The sequence below is a fragment of the Alligator mississippiensis genome, chromosome 13 (assembly GCF_030867095.1).
Source record: "Alligator mississippiensis isolate rAllMis1 chromosome 13, rAllMis1, whole genome shotgun sequence".
Taxonomy (NCBI): Eukaryota; Metazoa; Chordata; order Crocodylia; family Alligatoridae; genus Alligator; species Alligator mississippiensis.
The window spans coordinates 52,678,132-52,703,742 of record NC_081836.1 but is presented as its reverse complement, the minus strand read 5'-3'; the positions used below and the strand labels follow the sequence as shown (position 1 = coordinate 52,703,742).

Sequence of the window (25,611 nt, the reverse complement as noted above, 5' to 3'; positions counted from 1 at the left end):
GGTTTTAGATAACTCAGGAAAAAAGTTGCAGGTGGAGCACAGTGCCCATGAGAGGTAAGACCAGGGACCGGCAATTATTTCGGGGATGCTTACCCAGTTTTGGCAGGCTGTCGAGGACCACATGGGTAGCCCCGCCCCTTGACAGGTGCCCCGCCCCCTGGTCACCATCTTGCGACCAATTTCCCAATGTGTTTGGTCTCAAGACATTGGGACATTGGTCCCATATCCCAGGGCCAGCACCAGTGGAGCCCAAAGCGGGCCACAGGCTGGCAGGGGTCTGTGGAGCCGGGCTGGGCTGCACCAGCAGGGAGAGGGGGGAGCTGGCTTGGCTCCCTAGAGCTTCTGCTGGCTGGGACCCCACACTCCTGGCACCCTGCTCTGGGCCCCACTGGCACTGACCCTGGGACACCAGTGCAGGCCCTGTGCTCCCGCTGGCTTCCTGCCAACTCACTCCCAGTGCCCCCCAGCCCCACAGTACAGGTGGGGAGCAATGCAGAGCCCTGAACTCCTGCTCACCGGTGACACAACCCAAAGTTGTGATTTTTTGTTTGTGTGTGCTTCGGCACTGCTAAATTATTTCCCGCCAAATTTGTCGCTTTCTTTGCACGGTAGAGCTCTCTGCTGCTAGAAAGAGCTCTGGTGCAACGGGGGATTTCCCGCCGAATTGCAGCTTCTTTGCAGGGTGCATCTCTTTTGCATCGTAGTGATACATGTTGCAAAGAAGTTTCCGCCATTTGTATTAGGATCCGCGCCATGTTATTGGCCGATTCCTAATTTAGGCACACGTGGCGGCTAGCGATTGGCTTGCTAGCCGTACAAAAGGCTTGGGTAGTTTCTGCCCAAGCCGGAGGAGGGAGGAAGAGAGAGAGATTCTGTGTGAAGATCTCCAAGCGCTGTGGACCCTCGCAGACCCGGCGTGCCTCCCCTAAGCAGGCAAGAGAGGCAATAGAACCGAGCCTACAGAGCTTTCACTTCTCGCCTCTCCCTGTCGCCGAGCGCAATCCTAGACGTATCCCTTTCCTGTGACTTCGGACCCGCGGAGCCTAGCAAACTCCGGGGAAAACTTATCGGACCTGTGGAGCCTGAATAACTCTGGGGAAACTTTTCGAACCCAACTTAACTGGACCCACGGAGCCTAGCAAACTCCGTGGGAGCAATCGTTTTGTCAGAGTCCTCCAACGAGGGTTCAAGCGGGAGCTGTGCCTGGAAACTTGTCCAGCCTACACCAATACCATCTTTAGGTGTAAGTAAACAATCTTTTCAATCAACCGTTACGCCTCCGTGACTAATTCTAACTCGCGTGCGCAAAACCGCCCCGCGGTTCTCTCCCACCCCGTGTGCCCGGGCTGCCGGCTACAGCCCGCGTGCACCGGAGACGGGTCCAGTACGACCCCGGTTGGCCCCTGGCTTGCCCATGGTGGCCAGAATGGGATCAGAATCACCGCCGCGCATGGCGACGAGGGCGGGATCGGGGCCCGGCCCGCACAACTGGCAGGGAAGAAGCTGGTGCTGAGCACGGGGAAAAGTGTCCCCTTGCCTACCCCATGGCCAATGCTCCTTGCTGCAGTCGCTCACAGCTCACACAGGGCTGTGAGCAGGCACAGGCAGCTCCACACAGGCTGCAAGTGACTACAGTGTGGGGCACCAGCCACAGGGCTCAGCACCAGTTTGTAACCCACCCCTGCTGCTAGCCTGGGCTGTGCGCTGGCTCCAGGCTCACCCATCGGGACTGTGCACAATGGCAGCAGCTGTGGCCCCCCCATTTGCCGTGCCAGGCAATGTTGGCTGCTGCTGCCTGCCTGGACCTCGCTCACATGCTGGGCAGCACAGAGGCAGCCATAGCAAATACTGCTCGGTGCGGCAACCAAGGGGGCCAACAGCGGCTGTCGCCATGCGCAGCCCTGATGGGCAAGCCTGGAGCTGCATGGGGCCCAGACTGGTAGTGGGGTGGGTTAAAAGGTGGTGCTGAGTGTGAGTGGGGGGAAAAGTGGCCCCTTGCCCACCCCGTGGCCCGCACCCCACACTGTAGCCACTCGCAGCCCGCCTAGGGCTGCCTGTGCCTGCTCCAGACAGCCCTGTGCGGGCTGCGAGTGGCTGCAGCAGGGAACTCCGGCCAGGGGGCAGGGAAGGGCTGCTTTCCTCCATGCCAGGAAGTAGCAGGAAAGGAGCCTGGTGAAAAGCTGAGCACAGGGGGCAGGGGAAGTGGCCCCTTGCCTGCCCTGTGGCTGGTGCTCCCTGCTGCAGCTATTTGCAGCCCACACAGGGCTGTCCAGAGCAGGCACAGGCAGCCCCAGACATCCTGCGAGTGGCTGCAGCACAGGGCGCCAGGCACGGGGTGGTCAAGGGGCCGTTTTTCCCCACCCCACACTCAACTTTTCCCCGGGCCACTTTTCCCTGGGCTTCTTCCCTGCCTGGGGTCCTCCCCTCCCTTCCCCCTGACCTGCGGTTCTGGCACAGGACAGCTGCAGGGTCGCAGGCCAGAAGCCCCTGCTGGGGCTTCCGGCTGGGGGAGGGGCCGGGTGGACCCTGCTGTTTTGGGAGCCTGCTGGGATTCCCCTGGGTCCTACTGAGGACCTGTCATTTTTGACAGAAACCAAGGGCAGACAAATATTAATTTTCTAAATTTTGTAGGGGCCCCACAGGCTGGGTAGAATGGCCTTGCAGGCCAGGTCCAGCCCATGGGTCATATTTTGCCCACCCCTGGGTAAGACTCTTATCCCCAATTTACAGATAGGGAACTAGACCACAGAAGCTAAAGCCCCCAAATCCCATTTTGCCTTTAAAGTGCCTATGTGATACTTGTGTGCCTAAATGCAATCATATTTCTGTTGTGCTCAAGTCCCTGGAGAACTGTTTGTACAAAAAAATGGTTGTTTTCTCTGCCTCTTCACTGCTCGGTTGTGTAACTTAGTCTGGAGGACAGGGTGAACTCATTTTACAAGAGTTGTCACGATAACAGATTTCAGAGATTCCAGCCTGATGCAACAGCCGCCTTGGAGGTAAAACTGAATTTGGGGCAGAGTTCTTCCTTCAATGACTGTTCTCCCCGACTAATCCTACAGCTTGTTTTCTTACATAAGCGTGCCATTCTCAGATCATGGGGCTGGAAAATGCCTCTTGGATTGTGTAGTCCAACCCACCTGTATCAAGGAGAGAACTAATTTGCCACAAACTTTTCTAACCTTGTCAGAAATGTGTCTATTTGTGTTATTATTTTATGGAATTTGCTCTTAACAGACACTAATCTGGGATTGACTCGTATCCAAAGGTCACAATAAAAGCCTGAGGAAAGCAAGGAGCAATACAGCTTTTCCTGAGATAAGGTCAGATGCTGTCACTCTCACACATCAATCAATTCATCAGTCACCATAGCAATGTCCTTGGAAACACCCATGTTTGATACTCCTAATACATATAACAAAAGGCTTTGCAGGGAATCAGTAAGGTCTTTTAAAGGGGGGAAAAAAAGGCCATCTCTAACAAATTAAGAACGAAATTGCACTTGCTTCAGTGTTTTAGTCTGATGAAAATATAGGAATCAGCTGTCCTTTTTGCTGTTATGGAAATTGCAATCATCATGTGAAATCGCCAACTTTTGCATGTAATAATGACCTCTTGCCTAGTGTCTGCGTGGAAAAGAAGCTCCCTCCATAAACACCCAAATACAAGAATACTTGTCTCGACAGCAGTGGTCTTCATCCTTTTCAGACTCAAGGAACCCCTCGGAAAATGCCAGCTCTGAGCCTTCGTTTGATGTTTGACTGGGACAATAATAAAGCGATTCTTCTGCTGCAAAGCACTCAGAAAGCCCCTAGCGGGTCAGAATGTTTTTGACACTATTCCTATTTGAACTCCCTGCATTTACCTTGTGAATCATGTCTGCACACCTAACACGTTGATTTTCACCATTTAAGTCATTCCAAAGCCATCACTTAATGCACATGGGCACCCCATGGCACCCTTGAAAGGATCTCAAGAAGATCCCGCTAGTTGAGACTCGCGGCCGTAGCGAGATCTCTGTGGCGTTGTGGGGGAAGGGGTTTGGGATGCCTATGGTGAAGTTCCCTCAAGCTTTGCCTAGAAACCCCAATTTTTTTTTGCAGAGTCTCAGGACAACGCGTTATTTCTGAACACTGCCAGCCCTGAAGCAGCAAACGGCCTGGCATTTAAATTGCCTAAAATGGCAGTTCACGTTGTGTCCAGGTGTCCTCGCATTTTAACGGCTGTAAATCATGAGCAGCTTCATTGAAATTATACCAGGAAGTGGAAGGAAATGAAGAATCGCTGTTTCAGTTCCTCTGCCTGCAGACTCGAGAGATCACCCATCAGCACTCAGGAGATTAGTGCTATATTTTCTTCAGCAGAATGAGGACATTTTTCTTTTAAAATGAAAGTTTAAATTCTGAATCAACTGATGGGTCCATTACACCCGTGGTGATGTGATGTACTGCTGTTTATCCTAACATCTGGTCTGTCCGACTCTGCCAATTGATTTGGGATTTTTAGTTTTTTTCAATAGTCATGCTATTTTATTGCCACTTTATGTCTATGACTTTCTTTTAAGGAGGCCCAGCAGGAATTTGGACATGGATGGTTACTAAATACACATTATTCTTCAGTGTTTAAAATGACTGTATTAATATTGCCACAATAAAAGAAACAATGACAGCCTGAGATCAAAACTGTTGACCGGTTTTTCATTGACACGTGTACAACTTTAAAGTCTTATTTTTTTAGTGCAGGGAAGGCATTTCCAAAGGCTCTGTAACTTCTGTACTTTACTTAAAGCGCCTTAGGTACAGAGCCTTAAAACGTTCCCCTTCTTACTACCTGTTCGGTGCCTTGCTGTAGTTCTGCAGAGGAGGCGGCAGGGGGTGCTGGATGCTGCGCAATGCAGCTAATTACCATTTGAAAAGCCCCAGTCAAATACATGTGTAATAAAGATGAACTAGGCAGGCTGCGATGCACCACCACAGTTCGGCTTGCATTTAAAACACATAAAACAAGGTTTCATAGTTGGTAGGGTCGGAAGGGACCTGAGCAGATCATCAAGTCCGACCCCCTGCCATGGTCAGGAAAGAAAGAAAGCTGGGGTCAAATGACCCCAGCCAGGTGCTTAAATGAAGGCAACTTTGGTCCTTTTAAAAACAGTCAAAAGTTGCCCATGTGTATTAAGTGATGGCTTTGGAATGACTTCAATGCTGAAAATCAACATGTGTATAGATAGGCACCCTTAGAGATTAGGCTTATGTAACAAGAGATATAACATATACTGGCCCCTTTCCATTATTCTGGTTTCAACTCCACCCCTTTTGTAAGAAATAAAAGGGCAACCTTAGTCACCTTTAATCACTGCATGCAGACAAACAGGTTGAAATTGTGAAATATTCACTCACTGACCCAGGACACCTGTCAAGAGCACAGAAGAGACAAACAGAGCAAGACTAGACTAAAGGGAGGAAAGAAAGCAAGATGAATTTCCTTTCATATTTCTCCATTGAGACCTGGGCTCTGCTGATTGTCTTCCTAGGTCTCCTGCTACTGTAAGTATAAGTCTATTGACTATTTGTCTTCTTGTGCTGTTAAATCTCCTTCAAGATTTTGAGAGTAGTCAACAAGTATCTTAATTCTAGTGGTAATTCCACTGATGAAAGTAGTCTGTATTCTACATGCATAGCTCGCCGATCTCTAATGAGCTGAATTTCTGCTTGGAAGAGACAGTCATTTCATCCTTACTCTGCCCCAGGAAGATATGCAAACATAATATTTTTATGAATTGCAGTGATAAGGTTACAAAGCATTGTAGCTATAACAAGACCATGGGTAGGATGGTAGGAGACTCATACTGTTTCATGGATTTCTAAGACCCAAAGGGACCATTCTGATCATCTAGCCTGACTTCACACATTACGCAGACCAAAGAACTTCATGCTAATCATTTCTACATCAAATCCATAATTTCTGTCTAAACTCTAGCATACTTTTTGAAAGAAATCCAATCTTGACATGAAGACTGTAGCTGTTGGAGAATCCACCACATATTTTGTCACTCAGTCTTTGCTCTTTAAAGTTTTTGCTTTATTTTTCTCTGTATTTTTTTTAAGTTTTATCTTCTAACAATCTAATTTCATGGTGCCCTTTTCTGATGGGTTCATTAAACAGCTGTCTATTAAAGATCCACCTCTTAAGCCGGGGTGGATCCAGGATTTCACAAAGGCGGTGCAGGAACAGCAACCAAAGCTGTACCCCTGGTCCTCCCCTTTCTCCCCTGCAATTGGGTGGACAAACTGTGGTGCGAAATAGTAGCTGGGGACTTTTTTAAATCCTAAAGAAGACAAGAATTCCTTCCTTTCCTTTCCCCCCTGTGCTCCCCTCCTTGCCACTCACCTCCCCATCCTCTCCTCCACCTGCTGCTGCTGGTGCCCCCGCTGTTCCAGGGGCGAGGGGAGATCAAGTCCTGCTCCAGCTGGACTGTGCAGGGACTGGACTCAGCCTGGGACGGCAGCAGGTTCTTCCACCCTGCCTGCTCCCCCAGGTGTTCCCAGCCAGTTTGGGAGGGGAAACCTGTCTGCACCTGCAACGGCCACTGCCCTGAGCTAAACCCATCCCCTGCCCAGCCTGGCTGAAGCAGGGCACAAAACACCTTCACCCCTGGGACAGTGGAAACGATGGCAGTGGCCTGCAGGAATAGGGAGGGAACAGGGAGGTCAGGGGACATGTGGGGGAGGAGGCATGAGAGGGCATTCTTATCTTCTTTGGGACTGGAAGAAGTCCCCAGCTGTTAATCCTGTGACCTGGTCAGAAAGGGAGGGAGGGGTGAAGCCACACCACTTCACCCCTGCTGGATCCACTCCTGTTCTTAAAGCTTCTGGGAGATTATTACTACCTATTATTTGCATTCAAGTAATGTATCTGGCTCCCAGCTGAGATCACAGACTTGTTTTAAGTACTATAGAAACACGCAGTAAGAGGTAGTCCTGGTCTCTGGGACAATCCAGCAGCTGCCCTAGAAACAGAATACACGATAAACAGAACCATTGTAAACTATGATAGATATCTAATGCATATTGCAAGGTATTATATGTACCCACATCTGCCCACACATGACCAAACAAAACAGCAAAAAGGAAAGGAAAGGAAAACAGCAGTAATGTGGTGATATTGCTTCCAGTTTGGAAGCTGTGCAGAGTGGAAGCAGAATGTTTTAGCACAGCATTTTTGTGCACTGTAGAGATTACCCTATAAGCATTAGTTGCAGATTGCAGATATTTAGGTGAAGAGCTTAATGATTAATGTGGTCAAGAACATATTGCACCAGAGTTTGTTGCTCCCAGGCATGGTTTTTACATGTGCATCTGGGATCACAGCACGTTGAACCAGGTCAGAGCAGCTCCAACTGGCAGGGGCCCGGGGGCTCAGCCTGCCAGCCCAGGGCTGCTCCAACCTGGCTTAATGTGCTGCGGAGGGGCTGGCTGGGGCATGAGGGTGCTTCAGTGTGGGGCTAGTCAGCAGGCAGGGTGCAGAGAAGCACCCTGCCCCAGTCAGCTGGGTCAACGTCTACAAGTACGCTGCTGCACATGAAAACCTGCAGCAGGATAGTACTTGTATTTAATACTTGTATTTACAAGTACTATCCTGCTGTGGAGTTAATTAGTTTCCTGTTGCCAAATAGGGCCGCACATGTAGATGCAAGATATTTACTGCAGAGCTAATTAGTCTCTTCTGCAGTATGCGTCTTTTGTAGACATCCCCTGAATGGCTTAAATTGAGGAGGACAGTGCCACTGAAGACCCCTTGTAGCTATGCTCTGCTTATTACTTTGAGGCCGTTGGTGATCCAAACTTTGAGATCTTAAACCTTTGCCCATCAACAAATTGTCCATCTTTGTAACTGCACTCCATGGCTACGCTAAGCTTTACTGTGACAACCGTGATAGGAGATGAATCTCATCTCTGGAAACACCTTCTACTACTATCTCAGCTGAAAGAGAATCACAGCTTTCTGTAAGAGATATACCGCAATGATGTACAACTGAACAGCGATGAAGGGCTGTGAAATGTGCAGACACTCGCTAGAAGAGCAGTGATATTCAACGTGGGAGCTGTGCACTCTGGGTTGCCTTAAGATCTTTCCAAGGGGTGCCTCACAATGTTAGCACTTTTAGGTGTGCAAACACAAATCACAAGATAAACCCAGGGATTACAAATAGGAAGCCATAGTGCTAAACCAGTCTAACCTGCTGAGGTCTTTCTGAGTTCTTTGCAGCAGAAGAATAGCTCTGTTATTTTTCTGTAATAAAAAATGAGTGAAAGCTAAGAGCTGGCATATTCTGAGGGGTGGCTCAAGTCTAACAAGGGGTGCCTCAGGCCTAAAAAGGCTGAGAACCACACTGCAGGACAGAGAGTTTAAAAAAGGTCCACAATTCATAAAAATTCATTGACATTTTTTATAAATTTTGACCAAACATTTGGAAATGCCAATGATGGAAAACTTGTCAAGATGAGGCTTCCTCTGTTAAAATGGGCTAAGGACTAGAAGAACAAATTACACCTGCCTTCATAGTTAAAGTTGGCTTTAAAGGTTGGTATCTTCAATGCTGACCATTTACAATGTGAACCCCTAGGCTGAGCTCCTGCCAAGAGTCCAGCCTGACCCCAGACTCTCCACTGAATTTCCAGGCATGAGGTTAATTTTGCCTTTATAGATTCATAGATGTAGGGTCGGAAGGGACCTTGTAGATCTTCTAGTCCGACCCCCTGCCCTGGGCAGGAGAGAAAACTGGGCTCAAACGACCTCGCACTTCATAACCTGCCCTGGCAGGTCTGGCCCAGGTATTGCTGCCCTGGCAGGGCAGGCCTTGAGCAGAGGGCATTTTCCTAGCAGAAATCCCACAATTATCTGTTTTTGCCTTCTGGCTCTTCTGCAACCACGTCTTCTCTCTGCTTACCATAACTATAGGCAAGCCTAGAAAAATAGGTAAGTAGTCTTCAGACTGATTCCTGGAAGGGCTCTACAAGAGAACGCAGGATACATCCTAGTTCTATGCTAAATAAATAAGAAATATAATGTGCACAGCTTTGGTTGGGCTAGACATCTCCTGTGACTCCAGCTGGTAGAGAACAATCTCAAGGTTGATCCTAAATACCCTACAACGCAGTCTTGCTGGAAGTCCCCTCAAGAACAACGCTTCTGGCTAATCTTTGATTTGTCTTCATTTTTGTATCTCCCTACAACCTGAAGTTTGTAAGGACTAGTTTCTGTTGGGCGCCTGCTCTGCTACGAGACATTTTCATTTCAGGACTGCCTCTCTGAAGATCTGCGAGACAGGAATAATTGTCATATCTCTTCAATAGATTTAGAAAATATTTGGCTTAGGATCGTGCTTTCCACAGCATGATCCCTGTCTTAATTTAATGGTTCTGCTGCCTATGAAAGCTTTGATGCCAAACAGCCACAGTAGGGCTACTATCACTGTTAGATTACCCTCAAACTCTTCTGTTTTACAGATATGGGATCTGGCCGTATGGTATATTTAAGAAACTGGGTATTCCTGGGCCAAAGCCTTTGCCTTTCTTTGGAACTGCCTTGAGTTATCGCAATGTGAGTAACTGGTGGCTTCTCTTTTTTCCCCAAATAAGTGTACAAATTACAACACCTAAATGCCTACACTGCAGGGACGGGCTATGTCCTAAGCAAGGTCTATTCTCACGTGTGAGGGCCAGACCTGGGCAGTGCAGAACCTTTGTATGGCAGACCATGAGCTTAATCAGGACAGCGCCTCTAAAGGACCTGGAGAGTCCTTAGTGATACCCAAAAAAAGGCAAACATAGATGTAGATGGCTGGCAGTCCTCATTTGCTCAGGTTTTGCAGTTTACAAGTCTACAAGTCTCTGTCAATACCTTAAGCTTAGGCATGATATCCATACACATCTACCTAATGGTAACAGTGGAAGGATCTTGTCCCCTACAAAGTCCTAAAGAATCATGTAAGCTTCAAAAGTGGCATATAAGAGATTTGCTCAGCCTTGTGGACAGCACTTTCCCATCTCAGCAGGTTTCCCAATTCTTCCCGGTATATGCCAGCTAAAGCAGCATACAGTGCTCTCTCAAAAAAGCAGTGTGCTGTCCCTTGTGATAATTTACTGTAACTGAAAAGTTTTTATCTATGTATTTGTTTCCAATAATTAAACCATTTTGGCAGCCATTAGATTATTCAAGGCCCCTAAGGGAGTCCAAAGGAGTATTTCCCTCCTTTAGCTCATGCCTTGATACACGAGTAGTCAACAAACAGGTAGATATATCAAGTGACATCCCTCAGTTGTTGACCCAAGCTATGTATACAGTTTAAAAGTATCACAATAAAGAACATAAACCCAAATATTCTCACGTACCATTATGTGCACTTCCAATTGCATTATATGCACCTCCAATTGAAGCCAATGTGAATGTCTGTGCGAGGACAGCATTTGTCCACATACAGAAACTCAAGGGTTTTAGGTCGTTCCTGTAGGTAGTGGTAGTAGGTACTGACATTGTTGCTATCAGAATACTTGCATTCAACTTTTAATTCCTTTATAAATTCCCTTCTACAGGGTTTTATGGACTTCGACAATGAGTGTTTTCAGAAATATGGGAATCTGTGGGGGTAAGTATTTTCAGCAGGCAATTCTCCTTATTGTAGAGTTGTTAGGGTTCATCCAACATTGAAATCTGTTGATGGAAAAAATAAATTGATCAGAAGCTGAAGTCTTAGGGCATTTTTACATGTGCTGTGGCATGCGGTATTGGGCACTTTAATTAGCAAGCCATTCTAATTAAAAGAGCCCGCGCATCATTTGTATCAGTGTTGCCGTGTATCCCCGCTCTGACAAAATGGCGGCAGGGCATTTTGAACTAAAGCTCATTGAATGTACTTTATTTCCAAGTGCCCTGCTGCCATTTTTTCAGCTCAGAGACATGCAGCGATGCTGATCCATGTGACACACAAGGCTGTTGGAGTGTGTCCATTTTTGTACTCCCCCGCAGACTCAATTAATTGAGCCTGCTCTGACGTACTGGATTTCCGGTGCACCAGATGAGGCTCCACGCATGTGTAGAGGAGCCCATAAAGTCTGTGTAATTATAATTTAGGTTCTCCATATGCTTTTTTCTACATTATAACCAGACGGGTCAAGGTGAAAGCTGTTTCCGTCTAAAGCCAAGTGACCAGCTCTGGTTTTCTCTAATGTCCGTAACAAAAGTCCCACTAGCTTTAGTGGGAACAGGATCCAGCAGAATTATTCAGGAATTCAGTTCTGTTGCTTAAAACCTGCACTAGAAGGAATGAACCAAAAGAGCAGCAACAATAGCACTGAGGATTTTCCATGCTACAGAAATATAGGTAGATGACAGAACAAGGAGCTGTGGTCCCAAGTTGCAGCAAAGGAAGTTGAGGCTGGATATTAGGAAACACCTTTGCACTAGGAGTGGGGCGAGGCACTGGATCAGGTTACCTAGAGAGGTGGTGGGATCTCCATCCCAAGAGGTTTTTAAAGCCCAGCTTGACAAAGCCCTGGCTGGGATGATCTACTTGGGGTTGGTCCTGCTTGGAGCAGGGGGCTGGACTAGATGTGACCTCCTGAAGTCCCTTCCAACCCTCCTTTTCTATCATTCTATGATTAAAAGCTTCAAGTTCTACCTTGCCGACATGGATATGGCTACATAGCACAATGCTGCACCATACTGAGGAACTCCAGTGATCTCTGAATGAACCAGCTCAGATACTGGAAGAAGGCTGGCTGCATTAGTTGGCAGCCTACCCAGGCTATTATCCTCTGGGCACTATTTCTAGTGGAATACCACACTAATATATCTATCCTGTTTCGGGTCCAGAGATAGCTCAGGTGTCTCTGTACAACAGTGCATTGTACCATGCAGTGTGACCTTGCCCTCATGAAAGGCAATACACTTGCATTACCACTTTTCTCATCTAGCACTGGATGTTCTCTACATCTTTTGTCTGTATAATTATAATTTAGACTCTCCACATGGAGCATTCCTTGCTTCTTTGAGTAATGTCATTGCAACATTGCTGAAGAAAGAGCTGAATTTCAGGCAAATATTTTTAGATACCCCCAGATTTTCTCTCCCTTTCTCACATTCTCCTGCCCATCACATTTTCTACTCTATTACTCTTATATCTCTCCATCCATTAGTCTGTCTCCTACATCCCAGTCTCATTCTGCACTCCACACTGCTTTACATCCACCTTGTTCACCCTACAGCAAGCTACATGCCACTTCCCTACCGATTGTTTCATTATAATTTCTTGTACAGAACCAAGGAACTCAAAAAAGCCCTGCTCCCTGAGAGCAGCCTTTGGAAATGCTGAGAGATGGCAACAATATTTAGCAAGGAAAGCAATGTAAGGAGGTTGCAGCCAATATGTCTAAAAGCATCTTATAGCTTAAAACACACTGAGAGCAGTGAGAAATGCTGGGCTTTTGAACATGGACAAAATTCATGTCAGAAATCAGGACATCATGAGAAACTTAACGACAATACCTGGGCACTTCTTAGGAGTCTCACACTTGCAAAGAGCTTGGAAGGAATCTTTTTGATTTTTTTAATTGGGTTATAAGATAAGGGAATTGCCCTGTTGCCCGTGCTTTTTTTTTTCCTTTTTGATGAACTTTCCCATTTTTATTCCCATCACATTGTAGAGGTGCTTACTAATGACACTTGCTCAGATGCCTTTGTCGCAGAAAACCCGTATCATTTGTCTGTTTATGAAAAGACATTTTCATTACAAACCTAATACAGAAAACAGCATATTCTAGCTCCTAGTGGAGTGAAAAGGGATTGATTTATAAAGAGAGATTAAAAGGACTAAGTATGTATTCCTTGGCAAAATGAGGAATTGTAGAGAACTATCTACATGCATTTGAGGGGTGTAAACACCAAGGAGACAGAAAAGATACTTAGAGTATTTGAAGGAAGCACATCTAGGAAGAATGGGATGAAATTAAATGAGCATCGTTAACTTAAAAACCATGCGCTCTCTGCAAATCTATTACCCACTGTTGTTACCAGTAGCTCTTTGATGACTCTAAATGAAGATTGCAGAGGGAAAAAAAAATCTATTTTTCATTTTCAGTTATTTGCCTTTACAATAAAAAATGTATGAGGATGCTTTGCAGGTATCAAAGAAAACTTGTTGCAGAAGAAAACTTCTATTTAACTCATTATTGTCTGTTCTATTGACCAGGGTGGGTGAAGAGTAATTGGTTATTCTTATCTTTTTTATAGGATTTATGATGGCCGGCAACCTGTGCTGGCCACAGTGGATCCTACAGTCATTAAAACTGTGCTGGTGAAGGAGTGCTACACCACCTTTACTAACCGGCGGGTAGGGCTTCAATCTTGAATCCAGTTCATAAAGATGTAGACAAGTCTTATACCAAAAACACAAATCCTACAGGAAACACCTCTCAGAAGCATGCATTTGATATCTTCAATATATGCAGAATGAACGTACACCCGAGATTTAGCCAATTGCCCATTTTATTACACTGTACTCCTTAGTAAAGCAACGTGTGTAGGGGTGAGACCTCAGTACCGGGTACTTCTGTTCTCACTGAAAGCTCTTTGAGTTCACTTCAGTAACTGTTTAACCTTATGCAACCTTTTCAGGTAAAAAGGACCCAAAGAGCGATTCTGTTCTGCGTTACACTAATCAAAGAGAGCTGAATTTGACTTTTGCACATGGGTAGCACAAGGGCACATGTCTTTTACCATGTGTGCGTGCATTTCTGCAAGTTTCTGCCAGTTTTTGTAGAGTTTATCAGCTTACAACGTGAACAGGAGGTACAAGGGCTCAGGCATGCATGTGTTTGCATTTGACTAACAAGAAGTATCTCACAGCTGCCAGTTAGTGTAGGGCAAATATTATTTAAAAAGTCATTAAGTATTTTCCACCAGTTTGCAAACATATATATACGAACATAGATATATATATCTATATATACACACACACACACACATATATACTTTACTGCTACTTACCATGACATGAAGAGAAATAGTGGGAGGGCAATGAATCACTTAATGAATTTCCATCCTCTCTAGAGGGACTGGGTATCCTGTTAATTTAAGTTATAAATTGGGTTTTGCCTTCCCCTCCAGAGCTTTGGTCCAACAGGTGTGTTGGAGTCTGCTATCTCCATAGCTGAGGATGAAGAATGGAAGAGGATTCGCACTGTGCTCTCTCCAACCTTCACCAGTGGGAAACTAAAGGAGGTAAAGCCCAGGGGGGTCAGTCATAAGCTAAACCACTGAGTCAGTGCACATGGGTTGAGATAGGATGACCTGGTCTCTTCCATCAGAATCAAATGATTAAATTGGCCTGTTTTACTTGTCCTCCATAATGGAAAGAATGAAAAGGTTTAAAAACAGTAGCACCCAAACTTCCAGCTCCATTATCCATCCTGGGGGGTCCCCGCAGGTCTGGAAATTTAGCAGCAAGGGAGTGGCTGGTCCCACCCCATCAAATATCCGGACCTTGGGGAACCCTGTAGGCCAATGACATAGCCATGGATCTGACCCACAGGCCCCAAGTTGAGCACCCCTGGTTGAAAACAAGAAGGCCCTGACAACAGGAAGGGATTGCATTTGCAAATGCCTGAGATTCTTCCTTGGGCTTTAATCAATAAGAAAAGATATTGTATAATAGTTGTATTTTAAGTTGACTAGGCTTGTTTGTGTTTCAGATGTTTCCCGTCATGAAGCATTATGGGGACATTTTGGTGAGAAATGTTCGAAAGCAAGTGGAAAAGAATGATGTCATAGGTGTGAAAGAGTGAGTAGCTTTCCCGGAAACAGTAGGGCTACTAAATTATTCTCAGGCCAGCCGAAGGACTGGGTGAAATTCAGAACATGGATCTAGGCAGAATATCAGGGAAACTTGCCTGAAAGTGAAGCCCGTGGATCCGCATGCAATGACAAGAGGTAGAACTCCTGTTGTTTGACTGTTTGAGAGCTAAAAAGATCAAAACACTAGAAACTCATCGATAGAGACTATCGTTTTGTACTCTACAGCAGGTCTGTCCAACTGGCGGCCTGCGGGTAACACGTGGCCCACAGTGGGGTAGCTCACCGCCCATCAGTTCTCCCCCAGGTGTTGCTTCCCCATCATTACTGAGCTCTCCAGGCTCCCTTTCCCTCCTCCAACCTCTGCTTCCTACCCCTGGGGACAGGGCAGTATGGGGTAGCCCAGAGGGGCCTGCAGCCTGTAGCCACTCGGAAGTAGGACAGTCCTACACTAGGGGAACAATCCTTCACTGGCAAGGTTAAGTAGATAATCTAGCAGACTTTTTCCACCTCCAGCTTCTCTAATTTACTGTAACAAAGTAACCAGTAAATTAGAGAATGAGTAACGAGTAAACGCAGGAGCAATGTAGCAGAGTTTCTATGAGAACTGAACTTGGGGTCAAATAGCACTTGTGATAGGATGTTCTAGGGAGGGACCGTGTCATCTTGCACATCTGGAGAGCACCCTGAACATCATGCTAAAGCTATGTGATAATAACTATAAAGAAACTAATTGCCACCAAACATACCACAGTAGGTGCAGAACATTCCTGGTTCAAAACCACAGCTTTTACTACTTGAGCAGAAAGAGATGTTACTGACTCAGTATTAGGTTTAAAAGGCCATGGCCATTCGATGACAAGCTAATCACAGGCACATAAGCAGGACCAACCCCACTGGAAAAGATTTGCATGCGAGTCAACACATTACACCATATAATACCTAGAGAAACACCTCCAGCAATCTAGGCTGTGCAAAATCTGAATGAGGCTTTACAAGACAGAGATTCCTTCTCCACCGATGCGATACCATGGGTTGAATATCTTGCCCTGTTCAGCAGGAGGAAGAAAATTGACTTGCATATTATGTTTTATTCAAGGACACAACCTAGGAGGAAAGTAAAAGCTTCTAACCATTCATTTCATACTTCATTTCCCTAATCAGTGCCCTCTTTCCTGTCTTTTCCTAGGGTTTTTGGAGCTTACAGCATGGATGTTGTCACTAGCACTTCATTTGGTGTGAACACTGATTCCATGAACAATCCCAAAGATCCATTTGTCAAGGAAGCTAAGAAGCTCGTGAAGTTTGACTTTTTTTCCCCAGTCTTTGTTTTGCTATGTAAGTTGGCTTGAACTCACTGGAAATGCCAAAAGGATGAAATGGTACCAGATACTGCTCCTTTCTGCTTCTTGGATAATCTCTCGGGAAACTAAATGCCCCAGCCTTAATGAGACTAGGATGGACTTACCCAGGCCAAATTCTGTGATCATTTTTATTGATAGTATATTTAGTGGCTGGATCATCTGCGGAAGTATTTTCTCTTTTGTGGTCTGTGGAGTAGAACTGGTATAAGTTAATGTTTGTCCCTTCTAACCTATAGCAGGTAGGAAGTATTAAAATGGATTTACCAGTTTTGATTAATATTTTCTGACGTCTTAATACATCGAATTTTGGTGCACGGGTACTGTGACAGTTTTACAATGAATTTCTCTCTCCCTCAGATGTACTTCCATGCCTTAATCCTGTTATGAAGAAACTGGGTGTGAACATTTTCCCAAAAGATGCTCTGGAGTTTTTTATGCAATCAGTCACCAAAATTAAGGAAGCACGCAAGGAGGAGGCTCGTGCGGTAAGGACTCACCCAGTGATAAAGCCAAAAGGATATTCTCTGCCTAGTTATCTTAAGTGCAAAAAAATGTAAGAAACAGTATTTAAAGAGGAACTAAATTCAAACAATTACTCATCTAAAAGCTAGGATTATTTAGAATTTGGCCTGAATTAAAGTCCTGGTAGAGGCACAGAAAATATTGCATTCAACAGTGACTTGGGTCTATACCAGAGTACCATGAGCCCCCCAACCTCCACTCGCTCTCCCAGCCCCCACCCTATGGCTGCCCTGCCCACCCCAGCTCCCGGTGCTTAAAAAAAAAAAAAGTCCACACTCACCAGCTCCTGCCAGGCGGGGGGTGATCCCCGGTGCCCCACACTGCCCTGCGCTGTGTAGGGGACACTGCCATGAGCACCCAGAAGCCCCCAGGCTGCTGCAGCAGCCAGTGAGTAGGGGCTTTTTTTTTTTTTTTTTTTTAAGGGCCAGGAGCTGGGGCAGGCAGGGCAGCCATTGCGGGGGGCTGGGGGAGCGGGTGGAGGTCGGGGGGTGCTCAGGGAGGCTGGGGGAGCAGGCAGGGGTGGGGCCTGGTGGGGGTCCCCCTATCATCCTCACCCCCCATCTCCCGCCCCCTACTTACCAGCACAGGGTCCGTGTCCAGCTCCCTGCAGTAGCAAGCGGGGACTGCCCAAAATGCCAAAGCTCTCCAAATCTTTTCTGAATTGATTCAGGGAGCTTCAAATCAATTTGGACCTTGTCACTGGTCTCCTGATTCTATTCACACTCAGAGATTTGGCCACCGTATCAGGCCGAATCTCCTCCAAATCAAATCAGCACCTGAAGCATTGCACATCCCTAGTATTTGGCAGGTTCCTTCCTTCCCTCCCCTCTCCCAGCAAAAGATGTTGTCTTAATTCAAAATAAGAATCAGAAATGAAATTAATATCCCATAGTGGACTTCCTTTATCCAACCCCAGCTGTTTATAGAAACATATGTGGGGGGGTCTTCAAAACATCATTTACTGTGATACAATTACTATTTTTTCCTCTATTGGATTAGCAAGGCTACCCTACAATCTGCATCAAAGAGGCTTACTTTGCAGGCTCAGGCTCTGCTGAGCTCTCTTTGTTAGAACTGGGAACCAAGTTGGTTGCTTTACTGACAACTCCCATCTAAATGGTTACTTCTCTTCCCAGGACCGAGTGGATTTCCTGCAGCTGATGATAGACTCCCAGAGATCTAACAACGGTCATGTGAGCAATGGGTTGAGTCATTCATCTAAAGGTAACACTATGAAATGATTATGCTGCAAAGACCAGCCTGTCTACAGTATATACTGCATTTTTATACATATTTTTCTTCTCTCTTTACAGTCTTGACTGATATAGAGATTCTAGCACAAGCAATTATCTTTATTTTTGCTGGATATGAGACCATCAGCTCCACTCTTAGGTACCTAGTTTATGAACTGGCAACCCATCCTGATGTGCAGCAGAAACTGCAGGAGGAGGTAGATAGAGTTTTGCTGAATAAGGTAAGAAAGTTGGATACTCAGCAACTGTGCAGTCTCTTTATAAGAAATCCTTCATCTCTAGTTCAGCCAGCCCACCACTCCGATCTTTAACACGATTAAATGATTGCACTAAAAGTACAGTCATAATATGTGTTTACTCATCTATCTTTTGGAAATTCAGATGGTCACACTGAAAGATTTCAGCTCTAAGTGAGATTATCAAAAGGAAAGCAGATATTTGACCCCTAAAGAGGTCCATGCTGAGTTTGTTAAATGCAGTATCAGTTATAGGATACCCTCTAACTGCCTTGCAGCCTTCTTGCTATGTCTATTAACAGATGAAGTATATGACAGATGATGTATATGAGTCTCAAGCTGATTATCAATATACATAAATGGCAGGATATGGAAAGGGTGAATGCAGATATAGCTGATCTGACAACATCAGGGATACAATTTAATCATTAAAATCTGTCTAACCCCCTATCTTATGCCAGGACCAATAAAGACATTTTTATGAATACATTTATGGATATTTACATGTTTGCCTCTCTCTCCCTTTTGGTCTTTATCTTCACTGATATATCTTTTGCACCAAAATCAATCCGTTCTGCAATTCATATTACAAGGGACAACTTATTTTTCTTAGTCCTGCTGTTCAACAGTGAGCTACACAAAGGCAGGAACAAACATTAAGAAGAAAGAAATGGAAGATAAGGGCTGTTTCCAATATTGATGGAGAGATGGGCTAGGAAATTTGAACCTGTACCAAACCAATAAAGTAACTCATGGTATTTTTTCATGGGTACCATCTTGCTGTGCTTAGAACCTTTTATATTCAACTCTCATACCACCAGCATCTCCACTGGTGCCACTTTTCAGCAACTTGGTCATACCCAAGGCAACCAAAATAGCTGATTTTAACTACAAACTTTTTTTTTTCATATGGACATTGAGTTGGTTTAATGGTTCACTAAGATTTATAGAGTCATAGATGCTAGGGTCAGAAGGAACCTCAACAGATCATTGAGTCCGACCCCCTGCCTGGGTAGAAAAGAGAGCTGGGGTCAGATGACTCCAGCCAGATACCTATCCAGCTTTCTCTTAAAGACTCCCAATTTTTGGTAAGCCACTTTGCTTAGAAAGATAAAAATCAAGGCAACTTCTTAGCTTTGCCCCTGGTGTTCAGTTCACTACTGTTTCTCAGATAGAAGGTGAATAGGAAGGACATAGTGGTCTTTGCATTGCCCAGGTGACAAAGGCTCTCACTTACCTGACAAACATTTTCCCTTTTCACCGAAGGATTCTCTTACATACGATGCACTGATGCAGATGGACTACCTTGACATGACACTGAATGAAACCCTCAGATTTTTTCCTTTTGGAGGACGACTTGAAAGGGTCTGTAAGAAAGATGTAGAAGTAAATGGAGTGAGCATTCTGAAAGGAATGGTGGTTATGGTCCCACTATATGTTCTGCACCATAATCCCGAATACTGGCCAGAACCTGAGGAGTTCAGACCTGAAAGGTACAGGATCTTTCTTCATAGGGAACGGGTAATGCACATGCATCTCTGTAATTTATTCCTAAATATCCATTTCTTAGAATTAAATGACCTGTCACGTTTAATCTTCCTACATGTTTGCAACAAAACTGCATAAAGAAACACCATGAGCTTGTTTCCATTGATGTAAAATGTTAAATTCCAACCAGCTTTTCGAAGAGCAAGATTCTGCCCATAGTAACATGAGCAACTAATTCGGACTTCTATTACTCTTCTGCATAACATAACCAATGCTTATTTTGCCAAAGTGCCACTCCTTTCTTTAACATAGCCACATATACCAGATATACAGGCACAGTTTACCTGGTCCAATGGTTTAATGTCTCTCTGTAGTTACACAGTCACAGTAGCCAGAAAAATGAAAGGCCATACCATAACTGAGATCAGTGCAATGTGAAATTATGCCATTGTTAGCCATTGGAAGGTGAATATTATACTTAATCACTCTGGAAAAGCTTTGCCTAGGACCCTTAGTCATAAATTTCAAGGACCTACCATCTCCACAGGATTGTACCAGGACCGGTCACTGTTTCTTTGTTTTTATTGTGTACGGTTAACAATCACTTCTGATGTCATTTGACAATCATGTGAATTTTGTCGTGTTTTTATGGCCGTATAGCTTTCACAGTCATAAATGCAGATATAATTTTGGACCATCTTATCCATAAATATTAATGGGGTTTCTTCCATTTCAATTTATGGAGATTCCATTGACTTGTGCCCTTGGCCACAAATCATTAGGTGGGGGTGATAAGACTGCACACATTTGAGTAAGGTTGACATTGCATCTAGTAGAGATCAGTAGTGCATGCTGATACATTAATATTTTAAGATAGGCATTGCAAATGAAATAGAAAGTTACACCAGGGGCTAAGTCAAGTGAGCTACAAGAAGCCTCAACTTTTACTCCTGTAAACTCTCATGTTCTTGTTTCTGGAACCAGGTTCAGTAAGGAGAACAAAGAGAGCATGGATCCTTATTTGTACCTGCCCTTTGGAGCTGGCCCCCGGAACTGCATTGGAATGAGATTTGCTCTCCTCGCCATGAAAATTGCTGTTGCCAGGCTGGTTCAGAATTTCACCTTCAAGACCTGCAAAGAAACCCCGGTGAGGACCCAGATTTGTGTGTGGTTATTTACTAGAACAGTCCCTGAAAATTGCCACATAATACATTTGCCTAAAAGTACGGCACATAGTGCAAGAGAAATACGCCACACTGGATGTAAAATGTGCAGTCGGACTATACGGGAGTAAACCATGTTCCATGCATGAAATGAGAGTTATTCTGAAACATGCATTGGGACTATTTTGGAAGGGAAGAGAGAACAAGTAGAGGCATACAATTCGAGTATAGGAAGGAGAGGGAAGAGGATGAATCAGTTGAGTGATAACTCCATGTATACCACACAGAAATGAAATGTCTTGACCCCTGTTGAATTGCATGGCATCAATAGGACTCCTTGTTTCTGTTGCTCCTGTCTCTGGCCAGATTAATAGGAACTTTCTGGGAGTAAAACCATAAGCATTCATCTGTTGAGTAAAGGGGCCCCATATAAATCCATTTTTTCATGCCTTTTACTGGTTGTCTGCATGGCCTTTCCTGGAGTCAAAGCGCTACCAGACTTCCAGAGAGAGTTAATTCCTTTGGCTAATATGCAGGTCAAAAACTTTGACCATTTTTAGCAGGAAACAAACCAGCTTTTCTTGAGAGGGACACAATATATGTGAAAGCCACCTGTCATCACAATTCACAAACAGGCGTCCTTACAGTACTGTTGTAGCGTGACAAAGGCACACTAATAGATAGAAGCATAAGTAAGGCAGAAGGATTGGAACAGCAGCCCTCCATGCAAATTTTGGTCCCACTTTGTACCCCAGAGAAGGCAAAGTTTGATTGTTTCAGAAAAAAAATCATTTGGAGAGTTGAGCTTGATTTAAATCTATAAATCAAGCAAAACCAGGAGTGGGAAGTAGATCTGTGTGTACCAAAAGTTTCCTTGAAAGCACCTGTGAATTGAACCATCTGTGTTTAGTACAGATCCAGTTGCCAAGTGCAGACCAGGAGAACTTAGAGGTCTGTGATATAGATAGTTAGTTTTACTGATGAGGCTTTGTGTTCCTGAATAGGCTTGAAGTATTAATTCCACGCCCCAGGGCAAACCATCTCCTATGCCCCGATTTTAATTCTGTATATTCTATTTGATGAGATCTACATGATTTTTCTCTCCCCTTGATCTCTGCAGATACCTCTGAAGCTGGATTCAAAAGGATTCCTCAATCCTGTAAAACCAATCATTCTCAAGCTGGTGCCCAGATCCCGTTCCACGGAGTAGGAGCTAAGCCGAGTGGTCACGAATTGCTATACTAAGACATGCTTTGACACACTGCTCTGGAAATCTGATGCTGACAACAAAGACTTTAATTCAGAAGACAACATCTTAGCACTTGCAGAAAAAAAAACATGAGTAAAGCATATTTACAAAAAAAAAAAATCCCACCAAGTAGCAACATCTCATTCATGAGGTCAAACAGAGTTTCCTGTTCTCTACAAATGCAGTTTTCTGATGCTCACCTTGCTGGGGTCATCTGAGCCCAGCGGTCTTTCCTGCCCAAGTGCAGGGGGGCTGGACCTGACGATCTCGAGGGGTCCCTTCCAGCCCCTAACATCTATGAATCTCCAAATTGTTATTAAATGTAATCATATCTGAATAGGATGATCAGAGATTGTATGAGGGTACAGAGCCTTTTCCAAAGGGGAGCATTTCAAAAGGGGAGCAGATGTTACGTTCTACTTGTTATGTGTGGACCAGCAGCGAATGATGCAAATATACTTCCACATCAACTCTGCTTCCTCAAGCCTTAATAAACTTGAAGTGCTTTTGCTTCAGTTGGATCGTTCCCAGTTTATCGACACATGACAATTAAAACATGACAGTCACTGCCATTTTCAAATGGGTCCATACCCTGTATGGCCATACCTTGAGTTGAACAGGGGCAAAATTGCTTTCAGAATGGGGTAAGAACATAATTTAGCATCACGTGCGGACACAACCAAATCACATCTAGTATTGTGTTAGCTGGCAACGATTCATTCTGAGCAATGGTCACCCCCCTGTTGAACTAAAATGATTGTTGGCCCCGTGAACTCGAGCATAATTAAATTTCAGGGTTGATTAGATCTCTAACTCTTCTAGTGGTATTCCTTTGCAAAAAAAGAAGAAAATTACTGCCTTATTCCAAGAGACTTCTTTGATACTGAGAGATCCAAAATAGAGTAGAAACAGAGGTCATGGAAAACAAATGAATAGGAGAGGCTAGGAGAGATTTTTTTTTAGATGGGTTGATATTTTAATAATAGGACATATGATTTCAGGTGGGATACAAAATCTTCAACTGAAGTGGCTACCATGAAGCTATATGCTAGTAACCCCATTTCTCCTGTGTTGTGCATGTATCTCATGATTAGTATGTAATATATATCAATGATAGTAATCAATAAAAATATGTTAGTCCAAGCTGGAATGTCTATTCTTTATTATAAATGAGTGGATCAATTTTTGTCACTTGAAAGAAATGTTCAGGCTTGACCCCTGAAATTATCCAAGTAGAGCATTTTCCACTCAGTTCAATCTTCAGTTAATTCAATCCTCCATTTGTCTTGATCAAAAGCTCCTACTCAAAAGCATTTGTATTACAAATAATACATCTTCCACAGATCATCTTGATTAATGGGATTCCTCTGGGCATGTGTTTGATAATTGCATACTGGCTATAGGGAATTCCCTTTTAATCAATACAGTAGGCCGATATTCTGAATCAGATAAAGCCCAAGCACCTATATGATAAAAAACAAGAACCACAATGAAACTTGCATTATTTAGTCATTTTTACTAACATTTGTATAGGCTCATTCCTGTTCTAGGCAATGTGTGATACAAGTCCTAATTCTTGGAGCAAGAATTAACAAGACGAATTGCTTAGTTCAGTCAAAGGGGCAGGAATAGACTTAATCAAAGCAAGAATAAAGCTGCTCCCCACTGTACCTTACCATCTTGTAATGCACTTGGGATATTAGATGAGGTAAATGTGATGATTAAAAGCCTTGGATGTCTATACTCGTGGCGCTGTTGCCTTTGTGACTCTCAGCTGTTTTGTTTGCTGTAAGATCAAGCAGAATATTCATCACAGATACATCGCAAACCATTAAGACACTTGAATTTTGGAGCAAGAAATGCTTCCAGAAACTCTATTTGGACATGCTAGTGTCATGCTGGCTTGGAGAAGCCTCTCCCTTCCTCCTCGCACACACAATAGAAAGGGAAGAAAGGAACAGAATTTCGGACACGTTTCACAGACAATTATTCAAATGGGATTTTTTTTTTTCCAAAGTGCCTGACTGATGGGCTTAGCCATGTGCTATACATCCACACTTATGTTCCAGAATATGGATTGGTAAGTATTAGCCCCTGCACCCAACATGAATGTTGGCCCTGTGGCACAGCAGCATTACAGACAGAGCAGTGTGTCTGCTGGTATCCTTAATCCCTGACACTTTTAAGAAGCAGTCACATTACTCGGGAGCTTGTGGACTTCCCGTTTTTATCAGCACTGACAGCGAATCGGCTGTCTTCAACGGCACCAAGAGATCATAATAACGGGTGCTTTACAAACGCATTGAGAAATCGTGATTGGGATTACCGCGTTTGCTCTGACAAACACCTTGCCACATTTAAAAATGATAATACTTCTTCTCTCTGCTCTGGTTTGTGAGTCTGAACGTACTACACCGTTCTACCAACTACGTCATTATTGGCTACACCATTTTACCATATTACACCATTATAAGCCATCGTAGCAGGATCTGTCACCGTTCTATGCTGTCACACTTTGTACACAGGACAGTACCTGGCTCTGGCTCTTGGCAACCCAATTATGACAAATGTAACACACATTTCAGACATTGCTCACATGCACCTGTTCCTTTCATCTCATTTCTCTGCCAGTTTTCTATCCACATTTTGAGATAGATTTCTCAAAATGACTAGGAGAAGAAGAGCAGTCAGGGTTTTATTCTGTCCCACTGTACTGCAAAATTGCATGGTACAATGTCCTCAAAAATCTGTCTGAATTCTGTCTCAGCTGGTAATTGTATCATTTTTGTAGAAACTTTTTCATACTATCATTTTTGGGCCATTTTTTTCCCCAGGGTTGGTTAAAGGCAGATTTTGAACAAATTCGTGGGAGCATTTTTTGATAACACTGCAGAAACAGCATGCGCACTTAGCCCCTGCAGGTAGGTAATGCTTCATGTCATTCAACTGCCACTGCTCTGCTTGATTAAGGAACAGCATTTTCTCAGCCCCGAGAGCTGGTACAACAGCAGGCCACAAGCAGGAGCGAGGACCAAAGTAGGAGGAATTAAAGGGTTGCTAAGACTTCCAAGGGGCCACTGAGGACTCCCTTGGGGAAGATGAAAAAGAATTAGAAAGGATTTTACTGACAGGGCAAGGTTGCTTATGCTTTGGAGCACACATAAAACAGCGTCATTGGAAATATTGAAAAGTAGGCTCTCAACTGCTGGAAACTGTTGTTCGTCCCCTATAGGGAGTTAAAAAAAACCCCTTTAGTTAAAGACTTGGGCAGACACTCTACCTCTTACAGCATTTTACAGGCCAGCTACAACAGTGAACGGCACAAGTAAAGGCTACTAAATAGACAGAAGGGACATGTAAAACAGCAGCAGATGAAGAATGCTTTTTTTTTTTCCCTGATAAAAAGAGTGCCAGATTTTATCACATCACCCACCCCAGAGACAATAAAGGGGAAGGAAAGAAGAAACCAGAATCAGCAAAATATATTCA

General features: G+C 44.4%; 1 protein-coding gene and 1 long non-coding RNA gene across 2 annotated transcripts; both read left to right on the top strand.

The window, feature by feature from the left end:
- Nucleotides 1-2,525: 2,525 nt before the first annotated feature.
- On the top strand, nucleotides 2,526-4,674 carry LOC132244628 (uncharacterized). Its single transcript, XR_009456306.1, has 2 exons — nucleotides 2,526-3,818; nucleotides 4,104-4,674. It is a non-coding gene; the product is annotated as an uncharacterized LOC132244628 (long non-coding RNA).
- A 676-nt stretch (nucleotides 4,675-5,350) lies between these two features.
- Nucleotides 5,351-23,265, top strand: LOC102570482 (cytochrome P450 3A21). The gene is made up of 13 exons (XM_006265963.4): nucleotides 5,351-5,543; nucleotides 9,507-9,600; nucleotides 10,593-10,645; nucleotides 13,288-13,387; nucleotides 14,164-14,277; nucleotides 14,748-14,836; nucleotides 16,037-16,185; nucleotides 16,569-16,696; nucleotides 17,870-17,957; nucleotides 18,047-18,207; nucleotides 19,489-19,715; nucleotides 20,695-20,857; nucleotides 21,994-23,265. The coding sequence occupies exons 1-13, from the start codon at nucleotides 5,473-5,475 to the stop codon at nucleotides 22,081-22,083; spliced, it is 1,527 nt and encodes a 508-aa protein (XP_006266025.1). The 5' UTR covers nucleotides 5,351-5,472; the 3' UTR covers nucleotides 22,084-23,265.
- Nucleotides 23,266-25,611: the final 2,346 nt, after the last annotated feature.

Bases quoted from the DNA above. Each gene is read 5' to 3' on its own strand.
- LOC102570482 (XM_006265963.4), top strand. From the start codon at position 5,473: ATGAATTTCCTTTCATATTTCTCCATTGAGACCTGGGCTCTGCTGATT. The intron at 9,601-10,592 runs GTGAGTAACTGG...TCCCTTCTACAG, and splicing joins CTGCCTTGAGTTATCGCAAT to GGTTTTATGGACTTCGACAA. The intron at 19,716-20,694 runs GTACAGGATCTT...TTCTGGAACCAG, and splicing joins GAGGAGTTCAGACCTGAAAG to GTTCAGTAAGGAGAACAAAG.